Genomic DNA, 27,719 nt, shown 5'->3' with positions numbered 1-27,719 from the left:
GCATCTTTATGAAATAACTTAACAAAAAAAAAAAAAAAAGAAAAGAAACAGGCTATACAGTAAAGATGATTTGTTTTTATTCACAGTAATAAATATTTAAGGATTTGGTACACAAAATAAGTGCTGATAATCAAGGCAACACTTAAATTTTTTTAACTGCTATTTTCAAGCTAGAGGCCAACAAATGTGTAAAATTTATCATTATTTTTATATTATTGAAAGTATTCCAACTTTAATTTGCCTGGAATAGTACTTGGGGCAGAGGCAGCCAAAAGCTACAAAATTTAAAGGATAAGTTTAAGGTTTAGATGATTAAATCACAATCTTGTGCAAAACTGGGATCTCAATATCTTTCTGCCCAATATAAACATGGCCTTAGCATTCAGTAAAGAAATACAGGTTTGTAGCCTGAAGAAATGAAATCATATTTCCACAGTGAATGTTGTGATCTGTGAGCAAAATGTAGACTTTATTGAAGCCTCAGAGGCCCCAAGTGATGAACTCATGAACCAGCCTCTGGCTAGGGGCACTGATGAGTAGCCTGACTCCAGGATCCACATTATGATATTTTAAACACAGAGCTGCAGGTGCAGACACCATTAAAATACTCTAGTTCTTAAAGTCTTAAATTTCCACAAGGGAAATCATGTCATAGGAAATAAGAGGAGAACCTGTATCATGTTCCCAACATGGGCTGCACACAAGGAAAAAAAAACCATGCAAACACAGTGATGACAGGTTCTTCTGGTAATGAATGCCATCCATTGCGCAGTAATGATACAGGCAGAAACTAACAAATGCAAGCCTGTCAGGAAGAGAACCTGCATTGATGTATTCAGATGGAGAACCAGGTACTATTTTACTGTTGTCATTTCAGTGACGCTGTCAAGATCCAGCTCACTTGCTAATTTAATTTACAATGATATTCTAGGTAAAATTTTCATAGACTCATTGCTTTCATTAGACACCATCTGGGAGATCTGCCTTCCATTACTGATGATATTATCATTTGTGCAATGACATTGGGAATAAAAACACTTAGCTTTATTTTAAGCCATGTTCACTCAATGTGAATTTGACGCCATGTCCATGCATATTCTAAAAACGTTTATGTGATAATTGCTCATGATTTGCATGATAATATCTTCCTCTCTGCAACTTACACATATCAAAAGTCTCAACCTCAAAACTGTGCAAGTTGTCATGAATATGGCTCTTAGTTTTCTCCAGCAAAACTGTAGAAGGGGTACTTGAGACTTCTACATACATTTCACTTTCTAAGTAAAGGTCCCATAATCTTTCCCAAACCTTCTGCTTACGGTTGGATGCGCAAATAGTTGCCTCATACAATTATTGGAATTATTAAGAACCCAAATAAAACACAAGCTTTCCTTTATTGTTGTTGTTTTCTTATTGCAACAAATACTCAGTTTCTTGCTGATGCGGTAATTAAGCTTTGAGAGCTTGACTTTTAAATTTGGTCATGTTAAGAATCATCACAAAGGTTTTTGTTTTTCATTATCTACAGAGATTTTAACCAAAGTTACATTGTAACACACAAATGCTGTCTTGTCTGTAAGGCACAACACATCAGTATGAACATTCTGTTTGCCAAACTTAAAAAAGAGACAATATTATATTCCCATTTCCCCTCCCACTCCCCTCCCCGACAAATGAAAGAAAAATTGCATCCACTTTGAAAGTCAGCTGCTAATAAAGTCACAGTAAATTATTTTCATCAACAATTTACACAAATTACAGGTCTAGATAGGACTGTCCTTCTACAGTCTGAGTGCATTCCAATTCAGATTTTCTGGGCTAGGTAGGCTAAAGTCAGATTCAAACCTCAGGGCTGAGAAAATCTCTCATTTTGAGGAATGTCGTTGACCACCTTGTCAGACGGGGCACGTGTGTTGCTGCTTTGCCAGAGTGAGAGTTCTTTGATAAAGCTGCTCGTTCCAGTTCGGACTCATTCGGTGTGTACCAGCAACCTCCACAGATTTTTTAAAGAACCCATTAAAGTGTTGTAAATATAAGACCATAGAGTGTCTTTTCTGTAGCACTAAAGTTTAACTCCATTCAGCAATCTGAATTCTTCATTCTGGAATTCTTATTCCAAATATGATTTCATCCATTAAGACAACTTATATGTGTAGCGCCAGAGGCATTGAATCACACATAAAAATTCAGTGTACTTGAAATATAAAAAACGGATCTCTGGCTACAGAACACAGTTACAAATACTCTAATTCCAGTGCTTGGTGGAGAGCCAGGAGGTCTGAGTGACTGGATATCCTCCAGAAGGGCATGTTGTGCTGCGTGGTTAGGAGAAGGAGGGATGGGAGAGAGAAGGAGAAGGAATGAGGCATAGAGAGAGATCACAACCATCGTCTCAATGAAGCAGCAGCACACACAGGGATGTGTGGTCCACCCAAGTTCAGGGCAGGGAGTTTAAAGGCGGGATGATCATATGTGAAGGCTTGGCAGCACCAATATGGCACTGTCAAAGTAACAGAGAAATAGATCTGAACTGGATTTTAGTGAGCATAATAGCAAATATTAACATACTAACATTTTCTTCGGCAGTTTAATATTTATTCTGGAAGTATCATTACCGACATCAACATCTCGGAAAGCAAGTGGGCATCAAAAAACTACCTGGCTGATGGAAAGCAAGTTTTAAATCAGTGCATCAAACTTACAGGCCTATCTCTGAGTTAAAAATAAAATAAAATGATAAACTTCTTAATTTTGTTCATCTAGGAGGAAAAGAGGATGAATTCCTTTCGGTATAAAAATAATTTGAAGCAGGACTATATAAAGTAGAAAAAATGTGGGGATGATAATTTTCTTACTTGTCTGGGAAAGCCAAGCCAGTAGAGTTGATTTATTTCATTGACACAGAGTTGAGAGAAAGTACTCTAGCATGCATTTTCAATGGAAGATATCATCCCCAAGGGGACAAAAATGAGTTCTTGTGGGGCAGAAAATCTTAGACATTACAATGGTTTGTGGTCCTCCAAAGATACACTATAATAGTATACAGTACATCTGTGGCATTACAACTTCATGAAAGGGTGTAATTAGAAAATAAAAGTCTAAAGACACCCCACTGGCGATGACAATGAAAAAGAAAAAACCCCTGCACTACAGCAACTGACAAAACAAAAGCATGATTTGTAAGTTTGGGCTGATGACATCTTCTAGAATATGTATGTAGAAAATATCTATTCGTGTATCTATGGGGAATGAGTATATAGATATAAAACATGCAAAAGACATTTCGTTTAAGAATTAAGTAGTATAATAATCCTGATTTTATATAATTCCTTGCTGCACACTATGGTAGCCACCAGCCAATTGTGGCGATTGGTCACTTGAAATGTGGTTAGTCCAGTTTAAAATACATACTGAATTTCAAAGACTTACAACAACAAAAAAGAATATAAATGTGGCTTCAATAACTTTTATATTAATTAGATGTCAAGACAATTATTTTGGATATACTGGGTGGACATGTTATAATTCTACCTGTCTCTTTTTAATTTTTTAAGATGTGGCTTCTAGAAAATGTCAAACTACATATGCAGCTTGTATTAATATTATATGTTTCTACAGAAGAGCGCAATTAGACATTCCTATTCCTAAACTTTGATATTTTTTCTTAAATTTCTCAAACAAAATATGTCTAGGTCAAATTAAAGCATAGGAATTCACACAGAAGTACCATTTATTTTCATTCAGCTCAGATCTATTTGTAACAACAAAACAGTACTTAACATTTCTGCACATGCGATTACTGCTACATCCAAAGAAAAGCATGCATTCTGGGTACTAGAGAAACCAACCACCTGTGCTTTAAAATAGAATAAGCCTTCACCATCACCAAAACTGTACCTACATAAACAACCATTTGGAAATAGCATTCTATCTGAGATTCTTTTCCATTCAGGGCCATGCCTTTCCCTCCTGAAGTTTTACGTATAAAGTAAGTAGACGGTGTAACAACTGGTAAACCGAATCTAAACATTAATGCTGTGGAAAACGGGTAGACTCAGTTAAGCTTTAATTGTCAAAGACATACATCTTCGTTGGTTTGGAAAAGTGAATTATACATGAATTTAATTGGTATAAGCTAAACGACATGTAAATTTAGCTGGAGCAGGGCTGTATCACTAATCACTGGCTGCTCTTTGCTGTGTATAACTATGATGCCAATAGGAAAAATCATAACATGGACCCAGGACATTGACAAACTCCAGAAGATATTTCATTTGAGTGTGACTGGAAGCACTGTAAATGGTAGTCAGCAATGAAAGCTGTATTTCTTGAGGCTGCAGTCCTGACCTCATACAGGACATGCTTGGGGCCAGTGTGCTGTCTTGGGTCATTGACAGTGCTAATGAAGGCTGAGGTGTTCTGTGGGAGGCAGAGCCTGAACCCATTCTCTCAAAGATAATTGAAAAGCATGGAGATTTTCAAGTATGGCTGCCAATACTGTCACCAAATCTTCTAAAGTGGAAGTGCTTTCCTTTTCTCCATTTTGCTTGATTTAAATCAACTAGAAACATACATCATTTCCTTTCTCTTACAGCTGTAAACTTTTCTATAAAACTGTTTATGTTGACTGTTTTTGAAAACAGGTAAACACTCCAGCACATGCAAGTGGTGAAGCCTTTATTAGATGATGGTTTAAAACCTCCTTAGGGTAATAAAGAATAACATTTTTCCTTTGTAAAACAATGTAAGCTGGTATGTCATTGTTCAAAAATACTAATTCATCTGGCTTTGTTTTGCAAATTCTATCACTTTTATCTTGGCTAGATGATATTTTTCTATCATTCAGTGAAGGCGGCAGTAGATCTCAGTGTGGAGTTGACTGACAGCCTGGTGTTGGGGGCCAATCCTGATATCATTCTTCTTTTGATATTGAACCAACCATTTAATGGTTTTTAATTGCCTTGGTTTCTTCTTCAGAAATATGGGCCAGATGAAAAGGCTTATTAAAACACTTAGGGCCTGTGAGATCTGAATGTGTTCAAAGCCAGCTGCTTGGCTTCAATCAAGTACCACTGGCTCACCAAAACAGATGAAGCTCTTCTAGGACATGCGAGGCACATTACCGCTAAGACAATTGGTGCAAAAGGATCTGAGCAATACATCCCATTTCAGTAGCGCTGATTACCATCTCTTGTAGCAGTTTTTCTTCAGCTATGTAATCTGCCCTCAGCATTCCTTATCATTGAGCATGCTACTTCCAGGCACTCACAAGGACCATATGGTATGCAGGTCTCATCAACTACTCACATGAGTTTTGTATGGAGCTCATTAATCTTTATCTTGCTAAATTTCATGTACTTAACAATGGTTGCTTCCCCCCCACCCCATCTTTCTTGCAGATCCCTGGTTCATCTATATCTGTGCATATTGTATGTATATTAATATATATATGTGCATATATATATATAAGCATATATATACACACGCCCACACAAATATATATATTACTATATGTATATACATCCAAACACATAAATACATATAACTAAATTTCTCTGCATTTCCTATCATCAGGTAAAAAATGCTAAACTCCAAATGGTTTATTTGAATGTAAGTATTGATCCTCTCATGCTCTTATTGCTTTGCATCTATAAATTTAAATCATTTGTCAAGCTGCCATTGGGCCAAACTACAGAAATGCAAACAAAAAGGCTTGCATTAGAAGTATCACACCAACATTGTTTGAGACAGGTTACCTTTTTTGCTGCCTGTTCTTCTTCTACACCATCCCCAATTACAACATACACTACTTTTCTGCCAAACCTTTGCATTATTCGTTCAAAGCAACTTTCTTTTCCTGGAAGATAAATGAGATAAAGTTCAGAGTGAAGTTACCTGGTTAGCGGCATGCTCCTCATCTCGGCCATCTCCAATCACAACATAAGTTATGTTAGTGCCAAATCTGGACACTATACGCTCAAAACAGCTTTCCTTGCCTGAAAAACAATGCACTGCTTATTCTTCCAGCCGTTGCATTCATTAACCTAAAGATTCATAAAGTGTTAATTTAATGCCTCTTGAACATCACTTGAACTAGCTCACAACATCTGGGTTTATGAAATCAACACATATTTGAATAATGTAAGGAGTTACTTAGGACAGATGATTAAACAAATGTGTTTCACACTCCAAAAACATCACTAGGGTTAAGCATTTGACCTAGAGAAAATATTAGTATGTTTTTCTCTACCAACAGAGTATTGGGGCAACTTTACAGGCAACTATACGTTTTAACAATCTTTGTTTAATTCTAAAAATAAATTTTAAGTAGCAAAGACATGTCAGCTAAATACGTTCCAGTGAAAAACTGAAGGTTCACCTCAGAAATGAGGACATACTAAGAAGTCAATTTACCTTGATAAACAATGCCTTTCTTCAAGTGTGTGAGAGTTAGCCTGCTCAAATAACTTCTACTAAGGGTGCTGTCTGACAGGGCCACAGTACTGACAACACTGGTATCCGCTGATTGCACTATGGGAACATAACGGTGGAATTTCTACATGTTCTTTGTTTTTAAAACATTGGCGGCCAGGCGCGGTGGCTCATGCCTATAATCCCAGCACTTTGGGAGGCCGAGGCGGGTGGATCAAGAGGTCAAGAGATCGAGACCATCCTGGTCAACATGGTGAAACCCTGTCTCTAGTAAAAATACAAAAATTAGCTGGGCATGGTGGCGTGGCCTGTAGCCCCAGCTACTCGGGAGGCTGAGGTAGGAGAATTGCCTGAACCCGGGAGGCAGAGGTTGTGGTGAGCCGAGATCACGCCATTGCACTCCAGCCTGGGTAACAAGAGCAAACTCCGTCTCAAAAAAAAAAAAAAACCCAACATTGGCATTATTCTCTAAATTTCACTCCCAGAATGTTCATGCAGCCATCGTTACTTCTGCCTTTTTTCTTAATCTGATGGTTCAGAACTCCAAAAAATACTAGCTTAAAGGGAAAAATAAAAATGACTTTTTTTCAGATTAAATATAAGGAACTATTTGGCCAATAGAATACTGTCCTTACTAAAATAAATGTTTATTCTGCCATAAAATTATTGGATTTCTCAAAAAGCAAAATTACCTTCTATTAGTCCTGCTGACATAAATACATGCATTTGCATTAAAAATGTATGGTATTGATATCCAGGCTCTGGACTATAGTGCTTGTGACAATTGAAATTTACTCTACGGAAGCTTGGCTCTCCTTAGCTGTACTCCTGAAACAGCTGCAAGTGGAGGCTCCTTTTGCCAAGGCCAACATCAGACCTCCTCAAAGCCCAGGGCAGGTTATTTTTGGTGGGGGATTTTAGGATTTTGAACTTCTCTTGTCAATGTGCCAGAGCCCAAGTTTGTTGACCTTCAAGGCATATTATACAACCCACTTATTTTCCCGAGTATTTTCTTGACAGACAGTGGAATACATCAGTTTTCTTTTAACTCTTTCAATGTAGCAGAAGTTGATGAAGTTTTGCTTTTCAATGTTTATTAAAAGTTGGAGTCTGTGAGAAATGCACTTAAAAATCAAAGATGGTTCCACAAATCGATATTATCTAAATAAACAAGGTGCTGGTTCTTTGATTGCTACTGCACATTTTTGGAAATGTAGATTTCCAGTCACTCATGTTATGAATATTCCTATTATGTTTTGTTTTCTGATTCATGAAATTCTTTTAATTTTTTTTTTGTCTAATTAAGGACACTAGTTCAATCCATCTAAGACTCCCCTGCAAAGCCAAATAGTATTTTTATCTTGGATCTAGATTACTGCATATGCAAGGATGCAACACTATACTCCATACTAATTAAACTATTACATACTATGGCTAGAGGTATTACATATTATTTAGATAACATGTGCTGTGATATTCTGTGAAATACAAGAATGAAATATCTAAACTCAGATACTGAGTTCATAATGTCACTAGGCAACAGTTCTCAGAAAATTCATATATGCCCGATGAGTTGCAGGGGGCTTTACAATTTGAACTTTATCCAAATTTGTTTCATGTACTAAGTGAAACTGATGAAAAAGGGAACCATGCGGAGACACACAGATATGGACACATTCCATACAGAGTTTAAAATAATTTCCTTACCTATTTTAGTTGCACTGTAAATATTCTCAATGGGGAAAGCACCTCCTAAACTATAGAGTAGAACCTTCGCAAGTGCTGGGATCAGTTGTGTTGTCGTTACCAAGACATTTACGCAGTTACTCCTAAAATAGGGAGGAAATATACATATTTGTTTTCTAATACTAAATAACTTCTAATAGATTTTAAATTGTCACTGTGGTCTCTAAATTCCTTAATTAATGGTCCCTTTCAATATTCATCAGATATTGCCTATCAGCAGGCAGACGCTCCTCAAATAATGGCAGATTATTACAAAGAATGCACAAACCCATGACTATGCTGTGATGCTTAAAGTTCTACAAATTATTTTGTCAAAACGATAGACTATTAAAAGTCATACATAGGTAAATGTTACAGAAGGAAAACATGGTAGAATAAAATGAAGCACAAACTTTTAAAGTTTAGAGACGTGATTTTGATATGAAATTTCATGACTTGCACTGTGTGATATTCAGAGTTACGTCTTTCTTTTTAAATTGTAAACAGTGTATATACTCATAACAGGAAAATTTGTAAAAGAAAAATAAAAAGAAGAAAACAAAAAGCATTAATTATTATTGAACCATTCAGAGACAACTGCTGTCTCCATTTTGTGCATTTACTTTAAGTGTTTCTGTTTGTATACAGATTTTGTTTTCCCGTATTCTACTTTATGTATTTAGATCATGAGCCTGTTTATATCTATTAACGATTATTTTCCCTCTCCCAACAAAACAATGTATAAAAACTACTCTATCATGTACATGCACCAGAAGTTTTTAAAGCTAAATTCAGTTGCTTAAGCGGCTTTTGATTTCTAAATATTATAGGTAATGCCGCCTAAATATATTCCCATATCTTTGATTATTCTTAGATTACATTCATCGAATAATTAGGGTCAGAAGGCAACTTAATATTGCTAAGGGTTCTGATACATAATTCAACAAAGCATCTGTTTTTCTGACATTCCAGGCATTTTGTGAAAGCTATTGGGTTGATGCAAAAGCAATTTTGGTTTTTGCCATTAAAAGTAATGGCAAAACTGCAATTATGCCAATATGATAATACATGTGGATAACTCAGCAAATTCCGTAGCATGTAACTATTCAATGTATGTTGATTTCTTTTTCTCCTCCCTCCCTTGCTATATCCTTATTTCTGAAAAATCACATATTCCTTTAGTTGCCTTAAAGCCACCTGTTTAATAATAATCTGTATTAATTATATAGAAATATATAATCTAATAATGTAATAATCTTCTTTAACTTATATAAAAGATATCTTTTAGAAATAATGAAAGCTATCAACCCCCTTCTCAGAAACGCACACTCCACTACAGTTTACACATAATGTCAGTGGCTTAGGGGTCCTCACACCCCAGCATCCCTGACCTCTGGTCTCTCTTGTCACCAGTTACAGAGGACATGAGACAGCAAGTCCCGTTTTAAACGGCCTTAATTGTTAGACATTTCCTCCTTATATAGAGTCAGAATTTCCCTTGCAGGATTCCTATTCATTGGTCCTAGTTCTTTCCTTTACAGACACAGGGAGAAATGTAATTGATTTTCAGCCTAACATCTGAAACAGTTGAAATTAGCAATCTTGATCCACACATGACTCTTCTGACTAAGCTTGCTGGCTCCTCCTTCCATCTGTTTCTTTTATGTGGTTTCCACAGTCCAAACTCCTGTGACTACCACACTTGACATAGGCTGCCTAAACCCTGCCACAGCCCTCACTGGAATGTGGTGCCCAGAAATGACAAACTAAGCTGCCATGGCTTCCCCAATCAGACGTAGGAAGCTACTTCCCCTCTGCTCTCCATTTGGACTTTCTGCTATCCATGCAGCTCCTGCCTGTGCCACGAGGTCAGAGGCTGTGCAGGATGTGACAACTATTCATTTACAATCATGTTCTTAATATCAACTTTTTTTTGCCCTGTCAAGCTTTTTCTGCATTCTGATTCAATTAGTTCAAATAAATCTTTCTCTGAATGCTGTGTTCCCCATACATTTATTAAGCATACTGGGTTTTTTTTTTTAATTTTTTTTTATAACTAGCAATTTGTCATCTTATCATTAATCTTTTCTTAACTTTTAAGTTCAGCGGGTTGGTTACATAGGTTAACTTGTGTCATGGGAGGTTGTTGTACAGATTATTTCATCATCCAGGTATTAACTCTAATTTCCATTTTTTTTTTCCTGATCCTCTCCCTCCTCCCATACTCTACCCTCTGAAAGGCCCCAGTGTGTGTTGTTCCCCTTTATGTGTCCACATGTTCTCATCACTTAGCCCCCACTTATAAGTGAGAACATGTGGTTTTTGGTGGGAGTGTAAATTAGTTCAGCCATTGTGGAAGGCAGTGTGGCAATTCCTCAAATACCTAAAGACAAAACTACTATTTAACCCAGCAATCCCACTTACTGGGTATACACCCAAAGGAATGTAAATCATTTTACTATAAAGACACATGCACACACATGTTCACTGCAGCACTATTCACAATAGCAAAGACATGAAGTCAACCTAAATGCCCATCAATGATAGACTGGATAAAGAAAATGTGGTGTGCATACACCATGGAATACTATGTAGCCATAAAGAAGAACAAGATCATGCCCTTTGCCAGGACATGGATGGAGCTGGAGGCCATTATCCTTAGCAAACTAACACAGAAACAGAAAAGCAAATGCTGCATGATCTCATTAATCTTAACAGAAATGCTGACAGATTCTTTTTTAATATTTATTTTAGGCTCAGGGATACATATGTATGTTTGTTATATAGGTAAACGTGTGTAACAAGGGTTTGCTATACAGATTATTTCATTACTCAGGTACTAAGTCTCATACCTAACAGTTATTTTGTTCTGATCCTCCCCCTCCTCCCACGCTTCACCCCCAAGTAGGCCCCAGTGTCTGCTGTTTCCCTATATGTGTCCATGAGTTCTCATCATTTAGCTCCTACTTATTAAGCATGTTTTTATTTATTCACCTAACTCAGATATAAAATCATGGAAGTTAACAGTATAGAGATTCAACCCTACCTTACCAGAGTAGAGTTGTCTACCTTATCACTTTCTACATTTACATTGCTTTATGAATTAGCATATATGGCTCTTGGTTGTACAACTGGTTACAAATTGATTTAATTCTGTTCTCTATATGGATACAAGTCAGAATTTCATTGTTTAGTTCAAACAGCAAAATGGTTAGAATTTTTTCAAGAGCTTTCTCTTGCTTTTCTGATGTTATTACATTATACATATTATATATACATTATGCCCTAACACTGAAAACATGCATTTTTTGTACATACAGTACTGTTTTATATTTGCCATCACCCCTTGTACCTTGCCATCTACAGAATTCTCTTTTTTCATTAGAAGTCATGTAACCATTCTGTGGGGAGTATCAGTGGCTGTGAGAAGAGATGGGTGGTGAGAGATAAACAGGAGAGGGTCTCCTGTCTATTGAGAGGCAGCAACCTTCTCCCATCCCAATACACACACACTCTCTCTCTCTTTCTCTCACTCTCCCTCTCTCTCATGCACATGCCAAATCACTGAACTCAGAATAGTTAGGTCCCCTAAAAATCTAAAACAATCTAGGAATTAGCCATTTTTTAATCCATGTTGTACAATTAGAACTAAATCTTCAATATGATAGACATAGAAAGGTAACAATTCCACTTACCTAGTGCTAATAATTGATAAAGACTTAAGTGCATTTGTTAGCCAGGAATCTGTCAGACCTTCAATTTCTGCCCTTAACTGTAGCCAGGCATCCCTCTTGGCAGGGCCAAGGAGTCCTGCAACACCGAAAAGCAAGGCAGAGTCGAGAGATGAATATTTTCTCAGAATATCTAGTTTAGACTCCCTTCTGTTTAGAATAGATCATTTTTATTTCAGTATATATCAGAAATGCAGAGAGATACAGATTTATGTCAATATTGATCCTTCATTTCTGAACTAATTGATTATCCATTCATTTCTTCAATGAATATTTACTGAACTTCTTGGTATCAGGTAGTGACAGTGAAAAGGTGCCCCCGTCTTTGCCCTTGATGAACCTAGAATCTGGTGCAGTGGATCTCAATCACTGAAAGAGCTTTGAACATGTCCCTGCCTGGATCACATTCCAAGGGACTGTGATAATTTGAGGTCTGGAGGAGTAGCTGGGCTCCACCAACCTAGGGACACAAATCCCAAATGTTTTGACTGTCTGAAAACATTTAGTTTCTTAATAATCACGATCATTTCAACTTTCAAACAGTAACAATGGCATCATCATATGTAGCTATTATAATGTTTCTAATACTATTGCTAATGCTACTATAAATGCTTTGATATGTAAAAAGAAATTAAGAATTTTGTCTAAAATCTTGAAGTGTAGGACAGTTATAGACAATAATGAACTACAACATTGATGTTATAAGAAAAAATATAGATGTGCTAATTTTTTATTTTAAAAGATCCAATTCTTGCTTTTATGATAAAACAAGACCATGTAAATCCATTAAAAAGGAAAGCTTCTTACTTAAATTGTGTTTCAGAATACTGGGAGCACATATACACTTCAATGTTTTTTTCCAATCAAAATTCATAGTTTCTAGCAAGTTTCATTTGTCCTCATTACAATAAAGAGATGCTCATATATGACAGAAAGTAGATTCGTGGCTGTTTAAAGTTTCTAAGACACAAGATTATTTCTTAGTGTTCTTGTTAATTTAAAATAATTTTATTAATACCCTGCAAGAAGGAAATGATGACATCTGATTGATAAAAATTAACTCAGATTTCCCAAGGGGACATTTATTTTAAAGTTAAACGTCTTATCCGCCATTGGTTTTAACTAGAAAATATACTTATTTGATTTTACAGAAGCATCATGTACAGAGCACAGCAAGCTCTATGTGAATCAGGAAATCAGAGTTTCTCCTCTAGAACCCCATTCAAGTCAGCAGCTTGCAGGGGTCAATTTCTTATTTGGAAATAAATATCTTCCTTATCTGAGCTCCCTTTTGGTGCTAACATTATTATCCTCTTTGGCTTTACATTTTTTTGTTCTCTTGGAGTTATTTAGTATCTATTGAGTATTATTATGTGTTTTACCACTAGGCACTGGGATAACAGGTGACCAGACACATGGCGCCACTCTCATGATGTATATGGATATATGTAATTATATGAACATTGCATTTACTATGTTGTATTCTGTGATATATGTGTGAATACACATATGTATAGTATGCACATGTATACCTAGCTGTATCATTCTACTTTGGATTCTAGTTTATGTTCCTCAATTACTCTTCCTTTTTAGAAAAAAAGAGAAGAACATAAAGAAACAAAATCCTGGGAGATTAATCTGATGTGACCTCATAGCAAATTTTAGGAATCTTTTTTACCTAAATTTGATTCTAATAAGATATCATCTATCTAGAAACATATGCAGAATCACATTTTTGATATCGAAGGTTTGATATCTCCTGTAAAATATAAGAAGGGGTATAAAATGGTTTAGATATTACCTACAGAATATTTGAACTTTTCTTTTCTTTCTTTTTTTTTTTTTTTTTTTTTTTTTTTTTGTTTTTTTTTTTTTTTTTTCTTTTTTTTGAGATGGAATTTCGCTCTTGTTACCCAGGCTGGAGTGCAATGGCAGGATCTCGGCTCACTGCAACCTCCGTCTCCTGGGTTCAAGCAATTCTCCTGCCTCAGCCTCCGAGTAGCTGGGACTACAGGCGTGCACAGCCATGCCCAGCTAATTTTTGTATTTTTAGTAGAGACGAGGTTTCACCATGTTGACCAGGATGGTTTCGATCTCTTGACCTCGTGATCTGCCCATCTCGGCCTCCCAAAGTGCTGGGATTATAGGCGTGAGACCCGCACCCGGCCGAGTATTTGAACTTTTAAAAACTATGATAATCATAGTTGACACTATATATGAGAAAGATAGACTGTCATAAAGTGTGATTTTTTGAAAGATAAATCTATTTAAAGTCTTTGAAATGACATGAATAACTGTTTATATTTATTTATGATGGGATTCCAGAAAGATAATGCTCACTAACAACTCTCCTTCAATGCTTGAGGCTCTCTTCTTGAGAAAGGTCTTCTTTCCATTGCCTTGGTCCATTCCTCTGTGTGGTTTTCACTGATAATGCGCCAAGCACCAGCTGATAAAGGGTAAACTAAATGCCCTGCTATAAATCCTGACCAAATGTCTGGGCAGAAGGTTACACAAAGAATTCCCAATTCATGCGACAGTGGTGGATGTTTTACTTTGTAATTAAATTTTTCCCCACCAATTCTAAGAAACTTCTGCCTCGATGTGGTTTAATGAGTTTTTGCTTGTTTCTTTTACAGCAGAATTGTCTTTAACATGAAACTACAGTTTGAATTCTACCTATACGCAGAGTGCCTTTGTTAGATTTAAAAAGCCACACATACCTCCAACATTGTTCTTGTAGGTGTTATATAATTCTTTTACTCTTCTGTAACGAAAAGCCAACTTCCTCATCCAGTCAACCCCTCCTCTCACACCTGTTGGCAAACAAAGGTTTGCACTACTTGCAGCTGCATGGAAGCCATCAGTTGCAAAACTGTAGGTACTGTAACACCCAAAATACATTAAAAAGAAATAATTACATGTGCAAAACTCCACAGCTGAATTTCTGTAGGAAACAGCACTGAAAGGCATAGCTTACCTTAAGTCCTGCCCATTATCATCAGAGGAAACATCATCTATATGAACTTGATCACACTCCTGTTAAAAACATTGAAAAAGTTATTTGATTTCCAAATGATGCTTGTTATCATGTTTGAAGGTTTTCCCATCTTCTCATTTGATCAGACTACAGCCAGAAGATGGCAGCATGTTCCCATCCATCTCACTGCCTCACTCTTGTTTTCTTCTACTGGGGAATGGCACCATTTCTATTCCATAAAATTTAAATCCAGAAGAGTGCCATAGAAAGTGTTGAGAAAATATATGGCACGAGGGTTTCTTTAGAGCAACTAAAAAATAATTTTATCTTAAAAATTATTGATAAGAATTTCTCTTGAATCTTCGTGATCACTTGAGCTTCCTTCCAGCCATTTCTGTTGTGCATTCTTAAGCACGGCTAATTTGAAGATACACAAAATTTATTTGGTCTGAACACCTCAGGTAGTTACTATTATTTATCATTTGTTCAGCAGCAACAGAGGGTCTTGCTTTAGATTACAGTGTCCTGTGAATTTTCCACGACTTCCTGCTGGATCAGAGCCATGAAAGAACCATGCTGGTATTAATTTTAAAGTCCTGGTCTTTTGACAAAGGGTACTAATCATAGACACTGACATTTTTTTGGTCAAGTTTTAAAATTTCCAAATCAAAAAGACTGCTATAAGTAAAAGGGAAATAATGAAGATTTATCATCTCAAATGTGCTACAAAATTCCAAGCAAAATAAACTTTATGTAAGTATGCCCACACAATTGACCTGATTTTAAGTTACTGTATGTCCAGAACAAATGGTAACTTTTCTAGATAGGGATTCAATCCTTGTTGCTGTTCTGAGTCTTAGTCAGTCTTCAAGTAATCTGCAAAGTTCCAGTACAATATTACAAGACCTAAAGGTGAAATTTGATGAGAGCATTTAAAATGCCTAGTTCTCAGAATAATAAATATGTAATAAATAAAAATAAATTATTTATAATAACTATATCATAGTAACCTCAGAATAAGTATGGTTTAACATCTTGGGCTTCCTTGGTCCCCCTCAAAGTATTTTACTCATATTCACAGATTCTGACGATAAACATAGTGCTTAGCATTTAAAATTAATTTTTAAAGTCTTTAAATTTGAAAATACACCATACTAAACAAAGGTTTTTCAGTTTGTATTTATATTCATTATTGAGCTTGAAAGTACCTGGCAGTCAAATATTTAATATCTAGTCTCCAGATTTCTACACAGAAAGCATTTAATCCTGTTCCCCTTTAAAGGTGGTAGAGCTGACTCAGGCTTCCTTTAAAAAGTAAAACTCAGGGCCGGGCACGGTGGCTCACGCCTATAATCCTAGCGCTTTGGGAGGCCGAGGTGGGCGGATCACTTGACGTCAGGAGTTCAAGACCTGCCTGACCAACATGGAGAAGCCCCATCTCTACTAAAAATACAAAAGTTAGCCAGGCGTGGTGGTGCATGCCTGTAATCCCAGCTACTCGGGATGCTGAGGCAGGAGAATCGCTTAAACCCGGAAAGCGGAGGTTGTGGTGAGCCGAGATCATGCCATTGCACTCCAGCCTGGACAAGAAGAGTGAAACTCTGTCTCAAAAACAAAACAAAACAAAACAACAACAACAAAAAAAACCTCAGTGACTAGCCCAATCAGTGCCTTTTGGGTAACTTGAAAATCCAGGTAAGTTAAAAGTTCACATAATTTATAGAAATTATAGGTTTAGTAAGTTTTGAATAAATCTCCACCTACACGTAAGGACCCAAAATTTAGTCTGACTGGAAGTGCTCTGGAGTGTGGCATTTGGTTCATCAGGTTATATTCCTACTTAAGGAACATCTGGCATAGAATAATCACTCCACAATTCTTAAATAAATAGGGGAATACTAGACAAATGCTAATTCTTTATAGGATTACACAATCATTTATATTTTCTAACACAATGTTATGATGATATAAAATAAAAACATTCTAAATGAGTAAGGAGAGTAAAAAGATATTTATATCAAGAGTGGAGGGGAGGGAGAGAGAAGTGTGCAGAGACTGCCCAAGGCATGGCCTGGTGAATAGGTATTTAGAAAATGTCTTCCCCTCTTTGACTGAGTTTTGGCTGAAAGGAGTGCAGTCCAAACTGTAACCAAAGGCAGCATGATGCTCCCTGCAAACACCCAGTAAACATATTGCAAGCAAGGACAGTAATTGCTGGACTGGGCTTTAAGGAAAAGAGTGGAGAGATTTTACCAGTGAGCATAAAAGTCGGAAATAAAGTTTCTCTCCCAGAATATGGAGGCACAAAAGTAGTTCTAAATGATGGAACTATTTCTTATTTAGAGATAATGACATACTGGGTAAGTCCATAGACTGAATAAATCGCTATTGAAATATTGCACCAAGTTGCCAATTTCTTGAAGTTCTGAAATCTTTCCTCATGCAAATAATTTGTGTCTCTCTTTTATACTAAGTTAATTATATTTTTTAAAGTGGAGGAATCCTTATAAATTTCCCTGGTAATCAGAAGTTATTTCTATATTTAATACCCTCTTATTATAATTTTTAGAGGAATTCCTCTGACATTAAGTATTAACTCACATGATCAATTTGTACATACATTATCCAAAAACTTACCTTTTACTCCTGAGGACAACAGTATATTACACTTATTGGACCATAAACTCCATTTTTGAAGTTATGTTTGAGGTTTTTCCAAATTTAGCTTCTCTTTAAATTTATGCCTAGTTAACTATGCCTGTTGACTCTGGATGGTTGCCGGAGGATTACAGTCCAGTGAAAGAAGCCTGAATTTCCATTATTTACATGTTTAGAAAAAGCTAAATAATTGTTCTTCAATTATTTTTCACTCTGAGGAACTTTTTAAGAATCATTTTGACCAAAAAGTAAAATACTGAAAAAAAAATTGTAATGTTTTGGCTTTAACAGATTTTAGTAGAACCCAAACATTTGAAAATATTCTAGAGCTAACCTTAAATACTTTAATTTTGTCTTACACAGTGACCAGAAAGTTGTCACTGATATTTATCAGTTATTATTCACAGCAGTCTTTTCTCATTTTTGCCATCTCAAACTTCCTGGAGACTTCTTTGCTGGAGGTTATTCTAACTGAAATAGCATTTTATTAAACACCCAGGATTCTCTTCTGTGTGGGGAGGGTAGATTGAGCATTTGCCTTCTCTGCAGTTGGGCGGGGTGCAGTAAAATGTCTGTTAAGAGGATTTAAATTTGTATCTTTTAAGGAATTATGTGAGAAACAGCTGCTAGTATATATGCTGCAGTATTTATTTAAAGATATGAATGTCAAATTAGATGTACAGATTTTTTTAAAAACCACCCTGAGAGTTTAAATATTCAACAACAACAATGACGATGTAATAAGTTAATGATAGAGTTACTCTCTTGAATAATTCTTTTTGTCAATAGCAGTAGAAATCATTTAATTCTAGTTATGGAGCCCAAGAAAATTTTTGGTTATAAGAGGTTTATTGAAATAAAAAATTGTGTGAAAGTAAAGCTGCCTTTCAAAGTCAAATGCAGAAGGATAGGGGGCTATGATAACTGTACTGAATGCTTTTTGAAAGCTTTTGTTTTGATTTTATTAGTTTTAGTACTTGTTTACTCAAGTCAAAAATAAATGTTTGTGTTTCCTTGGGTACTTCATCTGGACGTGCAAGCATCTGTGTGTCATGCATGTATAGTGAGAGTTCAGTCAAATAACTGAACTCAATTATTTTATTTATTAAGGGCAGTATTGTTGAATAGCTAAGTTCTAGGGTTTGGGTCAAATGAAATTCTTACCACATCCTAAAACACAACTAAAGAGCTGTCTGCTCAGAGAAGAGAAAGTCAATACCAGTATTTTCTCAGGAACAACTTCCACCAAAGATCCTGCCAAATATTTTTGAAATATGTATAACATAGTACCTGAACTAAAATAAAAGTCTTTAAGTACCATACATGACTATAATATGTTTTTGATATATCAATATTCATTTCAAACTTGCTAAAATTAGTTACGAATTTGTTATATGCTATTTTCACCTTCTCACTTTAGTGTTTGTTTAAAAGTTGGGTAGTAAATTTATTTCATCTGGCTTCTAATGTGCCACTAAAATAGCTAAAAGTTCATTTATTCCACTTATTTCTAGTAAAAAAAATAATTAACGAAATGAACTAAGCACTATAAAAGTTGGATACAACCACATAAAATTTCTTTTCTCTTTTTACATCTCTGAAAGGACTAATAGGATTCTCTTTAGAATAAAACTCATCCATACTGATCACCAGAAAATCTAACCCCAAAAGTTATCACTGTATGTTAAAAATTCCAAGTTCTGGAAAGATTAAATGTGTTTGTTATTATCAGGTATACATAAAATCATTCCGTATTAATAAGTAGCAGGATCAATTTAAGTAAGGTTTTAGAGAGGTGATTATTATTTGTTATATAAAACTGGAAACCTTGCCTAGTAATACTGATCTTTCACACTGTCCACTGTAGAATAAAAAAGAATGCCTCTTTAAACAAATAGTAATTGCATTATTCAGTAAAAACACTGACTCGCTGTATAGAAAAACAAAAACAACAGCAAAATGCTTTTACACATATTTTCAGCACACACATTGATGGGATGTACTGAACCACCCATTTTTATGCTCATGTCTCAAATGTAACTAAAACCGGATTTAAGACGTTGTCACTAAAAAAAAAAAAAAAAAAAAAAAAAAAAAAAAAAAAAAAAAAAAAAAAAAAAAAAAAAAAAAAAAAAAAAAAAAAAAAACTTATTTAAGTCACTCAATATCTTGGCTTTTCTTTCTCACACAGTTGAAAAATTTTCAGCATAGAATGGTTCAGAAGTATGTGCTCTGGAGCCAAGCAAATCTGCTTCAAATTCCAGTTCTACCATTTAGATAGCAGGTAACTTTGGATGTGATTTCTATGCTGTGGACTGCACAGTTTCTCCCCTGCATAAATAATATGATAAACACATTTACTTCAACACATTGTTAAGTAATTAATGGAAAGTCCAACATAAAATATGTTGAACAAGGTAAGGGTTCAGTAAAATTTTTATCTGAACCCTCTCAATTTGTAATATAATTACAAATGGAAACTTTTATTTCATTGTGAAACTAAGATAAAAAATAAATTTAAACATGTCATCTGAAAAAAATGAAAGGGAAATTTCTATTTTAGCATAGTTATGCTTGACTGAGAAGTACTTCTGTCAAGAACCTGAACTACTTAGTTATTTCAAATTCTACCATCTGAATGTCTAATAACCTAAATCATTAGCACACAGATGGCATCACTTATTGGAGTACACATTCAACCATTCTGAGGCCATTCTTCCTTGGGCCCTTTCATTTTGCCGTTGTCTTTATTTTCTCTTCCTTTTATTTGCCATTTAGACACTGTCTTGCCATTCGAGGTTGAAAATGGAAACATAAATTTAAAAATGAAAAAATAAATGTGCTTAAATGCATCAAATGTGCTTAAATAGTTCTAGCACTGTTTTATCCAGAAGGAAAAGAAATGGGGAATGATAATGTTATCTGAAGTTAAGCTTCAGATTATCCATAAAATTTAATGACCCATGCTATCACCATGAATAGTGCTTGTGAATATTGTTTAGAGGTTAACCTAAATAGGTTCCTGGTTAATTATCTGGAAAAACTAATGCTGATTCCAAAGGTGCCAAGGGGGTTGTGTCTGAAAGAACTAAGTCATGTACAGCTGTGGACAGTAAGGACAGTGAAGCTAGCAATCTCCTCTTCAAAGATATTTTTGTTCTACATATGTATTATCCATGAACACAAATTAACTTTCTGTTTATATTTGTATATACAATTTTTCCTCTTGATAAGAACCTTATGCTTCTCTTGAGCTAAATTTTTATCTTTCTGTTTTCTTGAGATTATCTGCAGATATTGAAACCATCTAAGAGGTCTGGTATTGGACACAACTGTTCGTAACTTGTAAAATTCTTACCTCTAAATCATTAAAAAACAAATGAGTATCAGCAAGATTAAAAATCATTTCTTCCATGCGGAGTCCAAGGGTTACAGCCATGGGGGGATCCTGTAAAGAAAATGTATACATAATGAGGTACAATTTCAGTAAACACCCTTACTATTAAAAATATTTTAAGCACATACTGCTGTGGTGGAAGAGGGAGGAGACTGCATGGGTTTTTACTGAAGATTCAAAAAATTTATCAGTTATCCGAAAAGGCGACTTTCCAGAAGTTTCAGACGTACCAAATGCACAGACACACCTGGCAATTTAGACATACGTAAAGATGACTCAGCATACTTTTTCAGGTGAAGCTGTATGTTTAGGAGAGAAGGAGGAAGGGAGCCAGCTAGTTCATATGACCCAGTTTACATATAATCTATAGAAAGTTGTCTGGAGAAAGATATTTGGATGGAGTGCTGAAGAATGGAGCAAACTTCTAAAAAGAAGAAAGGATGTCTTTTTCAGAACAATGAAAAGTAATGGGAATTAAAAGATAGAGAAAAATAGGTCAACTGGGTATTTGTAGGACTTGAGAATGTTATCTGGTGGTGGAACAGGAAGAGCTGGCAGAGGATGGTGCAACCACTACTTAATTTTTAATTGCATTTTTATCAACAGGGTAAGAGGAATCTCCCTATCCAAACATATGTAGAGTTTGGCCTAATCTGCATTTGAGTAAGGCTGAAGAACAGAAGGGTAAGAATAGCTAAAAGAACATTAGTTCTGTAAGTGTAATCCAGGTAGAAAATATATGCTTTGGGAAGTTTAATGAAGGTGAAGGGATCAGTAAAGAGTTAAAATGACTCAATTTTTGTTTACAGAAACCATGATATTAAACAGCAGCAAGGAGTTGAAAATTAAGACCAGAGTTGTTACTTTACCATAATTAACTGCAGCTGAAGGTCTGGCATCAAGAGATATACGACTAAAAGGTAAGGAGCATTTAGGGATAGGGATTGGAATAGGGAAATAATTCATGCTCAAACATTGTATTTAAAATTATCAAAGTTGGAATGATGTCTAAAGAAAAACTGCTAATAGGTGCAACTCTGAAGATATGGAAAAGAAAAAACCTGGAAGGGACAAACCCTTAGAATTTGAGACCAGATGGGTGTTAGCAGGGAGAAGAATAAGGTTTTGAATAAAGCTGACAAGTCTAGAAGGATACTATTGGTTTTGGCTGAGAAGTTATTTTGGAAGACCTCAGAGGGTGATTTGGGTTGAGTGGCTGGGCCAGGAGCCAGACTGCAGGGATTTGAGAAAAGAGAAGTGAAATTGTGTTTTCAATGTTCTAATAAACGGCATTTCAAGAAATGTATCTAAACTTGGGGAAATGTGACGCTAACTTTACTCAATTTATGATAAGAACATGCAACCCAGGTCAGGACAAGCAGTATCCATCTACACTCTGAACTGATTCCATTTGCAAGGAAAAACCACTCTTCATTCCACACCTCCACTACAATAACCCATTTTATTCCTATATTTCCTTTCATCATGTTTTGAGGGAGAAGCCCTAAAATGTAAACACATTTGAGACGTCATCCTGTGTTCTGTAGCCATTAAAATCTGGAGAATAGGAATTATATGCTAAGGAAAAGGGATTGAGTGCTAAGGGATCATTGAGGTATGAGAACTAAACTAAGACTTGTTATGAGGGAAGACAGAGATAAGACAATAATGTGTTGGATTTCAGCATAATTTTCTAATTGTTTACATCTCCTCATTTGGAGATTTACATGGATTTCATAGCCAGAGATTCTCATTTTTCAGAAATGGATGCTGACTCTTCATATACTTGATGGCATCCTGGTATTTTGTCATCCAGTGGCTTGACTGTGTAGCTAGATTCATCTGTCTTCCAGAGACAGAACCATTTGGGACTATATATCCAAAGATCAAATCAGTTCTGTTTTACCCAACAAACAAAACAAGAATAAAATTATTCAAAACAAGAATAAAATTATTGATAAGTAGGCCGGGCACGGTGGCTCATCCCTTGTAATCCCAGCACTTTGGGAGGCTGAGGTAGGCAGATCATTTGAGGTCAGGAGTTTGAGACCAGCTTGGCCAACACAGTAAAACCCCATTACTACTAAAAATATAAAAATTAGCTGGACATAGTGGTGTGTGCCAGTAATCCCTGCTACTCGGGATGCTGAGGCAGGAAAATCGCTTGAACCCAGGAGGTGGAGGTTGCAGTGAGCCAAGATCATGCCACTGAAGTCCAGCCTGGGTAACAGTAAAACTGTACCTCAAAAAAAATTATATATATATATATATATATATATATATATATTTATATATATTTATTCTATAAATATTTGTATATTTATATTTTTATATATTATAAACATATATATATATTTATATATGTGTGTATATTTTTTTTTCGTGTGTCAGTTTGTGTCTCAATGAATTTCAGAGTTCAGAAGGATCCCTTGCTCTGTTTCCTTCAAGTATAAAATTATTTGTTCTTCTTTTTTTTTTTTTTGATCATATTTTTGTTTAAATAAAAGCTCTAAAGGTTGTGTAAATTGAAAAAATACATTTTGTCTTTTTTGGTTGAAAAGCTCCTATTGTTAGTGTCTATCTTTTTGGCGGGGTTGTAGGGACCTAGGCATTAAATGGGCTGAAGACATTCTATGAAACTATTCTGCCTAGTCATGGAACCATGAACGAAGTCTACAGAAATATCAGGAAAAATCAAATGTAATTATAGCATGAAAACATATAATTCCATTAGTGACGCGCTATGCTTTTGAGGAATGTTCACGGATGCAAGACAATAAAACTGAGCTCCACACTACTCTGTTATGTTTCTGATGATTACTGCCCTAAAGATAGTTATTTCAGATAGGAGTTCAGAAACATCTGATTTAAAAGGTTTTCCTTCTGGAGACCAGGTTGGTTAGGCTCTTATCCTATAATTTGCCAATTTTTCTTTTTAAGTTTGAAATACAATTATTTCTTATGTTCATTCTTCACATTCTTTGCATTTACAGATCAGATTTATGGGGATGGGAGAAAACATACTGTTCCTTTTGATTGTTACTTTGATCAATTCCATGCTTCTGAAGTACGTAACTCTCTGTGCTACTCAGACAGTGATAGGAAAATCCATGAAGAATGCATTTTGTACATCTGATAAGCATGCAAACAAGGTTAATTAAAAAAAAAAAAAAAAAAAAATGCAAGCATCTGCTAGCAAGCCAGCATGGCATGTGGTGTGATAAAAACTGCAGTTGAGCACTGCACTGGAATGTAACCCCACGGCACTGGGAGGCCTGGTCATTTGTTTTTCAAGCAGTGGTGATTCCACATCACACACTCTATGAGAGCCAGGACTTAGTAAGCATTTTGGCAAAATATCATTTGTAACTGGGAAAGTTTAGGTTTGTGGTTTGCTGGAGTGTGAACTAGCTGTATTTTACTAAGGTTTCCAGAGAGCAAGGCCTGTTGAAAGAGAGATGTTTCGTCAGCCATGCCAAAGGCTTGGCACAGATGGGCTAGGGATAGTCATGCCATAAGCCAAGGAAAATCATGCCTGTAAGAGGTGGTGATCTTGTTTCTAAGAGGATGTCTGGGGAGGGCTTACTTTCAAATATCTAATTTTACTTTTTGTTTTTTTCCAGCTTAGTAAGTCACTGGGACAGCTAATTCTAAGTGAGCAGATTATAGCACTGCATTTTTCCAGCTAAAAGACTCACAGATCTAAGAATACAAGAAAGATGGCTGGAAATTTGGTGGGTGTAGTCTTAGCAATGTCTCTGTATGCTGGGCACCCTCTATCTTGCCCAACTGCTGTGAAGGAGCTGCCAGCGCCTGCAATTCCACTGTTTTATCAGGCATTTGAGAATCAAACACACATCTGGATTGAACCCAAGTTTTATACAGAGATGTTTGCTCATTTTCTTTGGATGTTTGTAGAATTATGGGCACCTTATGAATCAAGAGCTCCTTTTTTTTTTTTGCATTTAACTGTAGTGAGTGTTGAGTTTAGGGTCTAAAATGAAGTGATAGCAAAAACTTGGATATAGGAAAAAAGTGGGATAATAAAGGCACTAACAGGGTTTTGTGGAAGCTCTGATATATATTATACATATTACAACAGTGCCAAAACGTTCCAAGTATCTACAACAGTGTTTAATAGGGGGCAAATTGAACTATTGCCAATTTATTCTGTGTACTGTTCTATCAAAATACTGAAACTATTCCCCAGACATTTTACTGAATACAGAGAGTGAGAGATGGATAGAGAGAGAGAGAGAGGAGAGAAGGAGGAGGAAGATGAAGAAAATAAATAGCTCTTGGCCTTTAAATGTGTGGTTCTAAGCCAGATGTTACCAGTGTATAACCAAGGCAGGTTCAAGCACAGTACTTCTCTAAATCAAAATACTAACGCCTATTAGCCATGTGAACATAGAGCATAAATTGGAGCCAGACTGTCTGTCTATGGGCCTCTGCCCTGCATTGGGCCATCAGCTGGAATTCCTCCTCTAGGGACGCACTGTAAAAATATCTCTGGAGAGGCAACAATTATGTCTTTTTAAAGAAACTAAGAACTTTTTTTTAAAAGACATCAAGCTCTTGGAACAGTTAGTCCTTTGGGACCCGTAGCACACGTGTAGACGTGTGTGCACAAAGATGGAAGAGAGGCGAGTTTATCACGGAAGAAAGAAGACAGACCAGCTCCATGAGCCAAGGTGGAGAAAGTTCCTGGATTTTTCAGAAAACATATACCCTTTAAATCATAGAGATAAAATGAAATGCAGTCACATATCAGAAGGGAAATTTTACAATTGTGATACTAGTCTATGACGGATCGGTAGCAGGCTTACAAGTTCTCAGGAGGAACTGAAGAATGGTTTCAGGAACATTCATTTATTCATCACAGATGTATTAAGTGTCTATTATGTATTAGACACGTTCAAATTCCAAGCAGAAAGTAGATAACCAAAAAGCAAAGCTCCTACCCTTATGGGATTTATATTATTACTGGATAAGCTATCTGATAAACAAACAGGAAATGAAGGGAATCTAAGCATTTCAGGTTGTGATAAAGCTATGGCAGAAAACCCAGGATAAGCAGATATAGAGGTGATGAGGATGAGTGGTGAGGGCTAATTTAAAGCAAATTCAGAGAAGGCCCCTTTCAGGAGGCAATGGCAGAGAGAGGAACAGAGGCCTGAAAAGGGCTAGGGAGCTAGGCATGAACAGGCGCAATGGTAGCGAACATACATAGAGACTGGAGGCGAGAACGAGTCTGTGTGTGAGAAACAGTGTGAGGCAGAGGGACCCTGACCAGGGAGAAGAAATGAAACAAGGATTTTCTTTTTTCTTGAGATGGAGTCTTGCCCTGTCACCCAGGCTAGAGTGCAATGGCGTGATCTCGGCTCACTGCAGCCTCTGTCTGCCTGGTTCAAATGATTCTCCTTCCTCAGCTTCCTGAGCAGCTGGGATCACAGGCACTCACCACCAAGCCCAGCTAATTTTTGTATTTTTAGTAGAGATGGAGTTTCATCATTTAGCCAGGTTGGTCTCGAACTCCTGACCTCGTGATCTGCCTGCCTTGGCCTCCCAAAGAGGGAAATAAGGATTTTAAGAATGCAAGAGTACTCCGAATGTACGAGAGAGGCCTCAGCAAGATAAACCAAGAAGGAACACTTGATTTGGCAACAAGGTAGCTCCTCAGACTTGGCAGGAATCATGTTATGGCAAAGCTGGAAAGAGTAGTCACCGGAGGGGAAAATGGGCTCAAGAAGCTTTTCTAATGACAGGAATGTGACAGCAGATATGATGGTGATGGGAAGAATCTAGGAGAGTGAGAAACTGGTGGCTCAGTGAAAGAAATCCTTTCAGGAGTCGATTCCTTGGGTAGGGGAGGGGCAGGGAACCAGGGCATAAGAGAGGTGCAAGACACAGCAGAGGCTATGGCTAGAGACGTAGGAGGCACAGATTTGGTGGCACAAAGATGATAGAATTCATTTGCATTTTTCCTAGTAACTGAGGAGGTTTGTACAGAATTGGGAGAGGCATGCCTGCTCTCCCTTCAGCTCTTTAAAACCTGCAATAGGAAGAGTCCATCACCCCAAGAGTGCTTGCACCCACTTGAGATTTGTGGCCACATTCAGCTGTTGCAGTACAGGCAGTCAGTGGAGTTTTCTGCAAGGTGAGTCTGATGGAGAAATAATGGGGTAGGGATAGAGAAGAGTTATGGAAAAGTGGGGTTACAGTGGTAGGCAAGGAGGACTCCAAGCTGGGAGGATGACATCTAAGACAGGGGTTCTCAAACTCCACTCTGGATGGGAAACACCCGTGGAGCTTTCACAACAACTGTTGCTCAGACCACATGCCATACCAATTAAATCAGACTCTCTGAGGTGGGCCCATCCATCGGTCATGCTAAAGCTCTGCAGTGAGTCCAATGTACAAATGAGATCAAGAGTCAGCAGATGACACCCTTGCTACTCGAAGCGTGGTTTACAGACCAGCACCATTGGCATCATCTGGGAGCCTCTTACAAAGGCACATGTGTAGAACCTTCCCCAGATCTAGTTTGCCAGGTAGTTTAACAAGATTATCAGGTGATTCATATATATGTTATTTTTGAATAAACACTGGTCTATGAGCTCTTATAATGAGAGACTGGGATGGTTAAGAAAAATCAGAGCTGGCCTGACCTTCTGGCTTTCCAAGAGTTAAGCCTCTTGGAAAGCACCCTTTGGGGTGCTTCCAAAGGATGACCAGACTTGAGTAGAACTGTGGCTTAGTATAATTTCTCGAGAGCTAGACTTTCTAGAGTTGC

The 27,719-nt window shown here is 36.6% G+C and overlaps 1 protein-coding gene across 12 annotated transcripts in view; it reads right to left on the bottom strand.

Moving 5' to 3' along the window:
- Positions 1-1,375: 1,375 nt before the first annotated feature.
- Positions 1,376-27,719, bottom strand: part of EYA4 (EYA transcriptional coactivator and phosphatase 4) — a 276,762-nt gene continuing 250,418 nt past the window's right edge. For 6 of the 12 annotated variants that reach the window (XM_017500622.2, XM_017500625.2, XM_017500620.2 and 3 more), the window contains 7 exons: positions 20,885-20,974; positions 14,869-14,927; positions 14,612-14,772; positions 11,853-11,967; positions 8,140-8,261; positions 5,757-5,857; positions 1,376-2,315 (listed from right to left, as the gene is read on the bottom strand). In XM_017500622.2, coding sequence (XP_017356111.1) covers positions 2,235-2,315; positions 5,757-5,857; positions 8,140-8,261; positions 11,853-11,967; positions 14,612-14,772; positions 14,869-14,927; positions 20,885-20,974 — 729 coding nt within the window. In that variant the 3' untranslated portion in view covers positions 1,376-2,234. Of the gene's footprint in view, positions 2,316-5,756; positions 5,858-5,895; positions 5,997-8,139; positions 8,262-11,852; positions 11,968-14,611; positions 14,773-14,868; positions 14,928-20,884; positions 20,975-27,719 lie in introns of those variants that run through there. The other 6 variants (XM_017500629.2, XM_017500630.1, XM_017500621.2 and 3 more) reach the window with 2 other exon arrangements.

The sequence above is a fragment of the Cebus imitator genome, unplaced genomic scaffold, assembly GCF_001604975.1.
Source record: "Cebus imitator isolate Cc_AM_T3 unplaced genomic scaffold, Cebus_imitator-1.0 Scaffold267, whole genome shotgun sequence".
In the NCBI taxonomy this organism is placed as follows: Eukaryota; Metazoa; Chordata; class Mammalia; order Primates; family Cebidae; genus Cebus; species Cebus imitator.
Note: the sequence above shows the minus strand (reverse complement) of the source record. Positions and strands in the feature narration are given on the sequence as shown.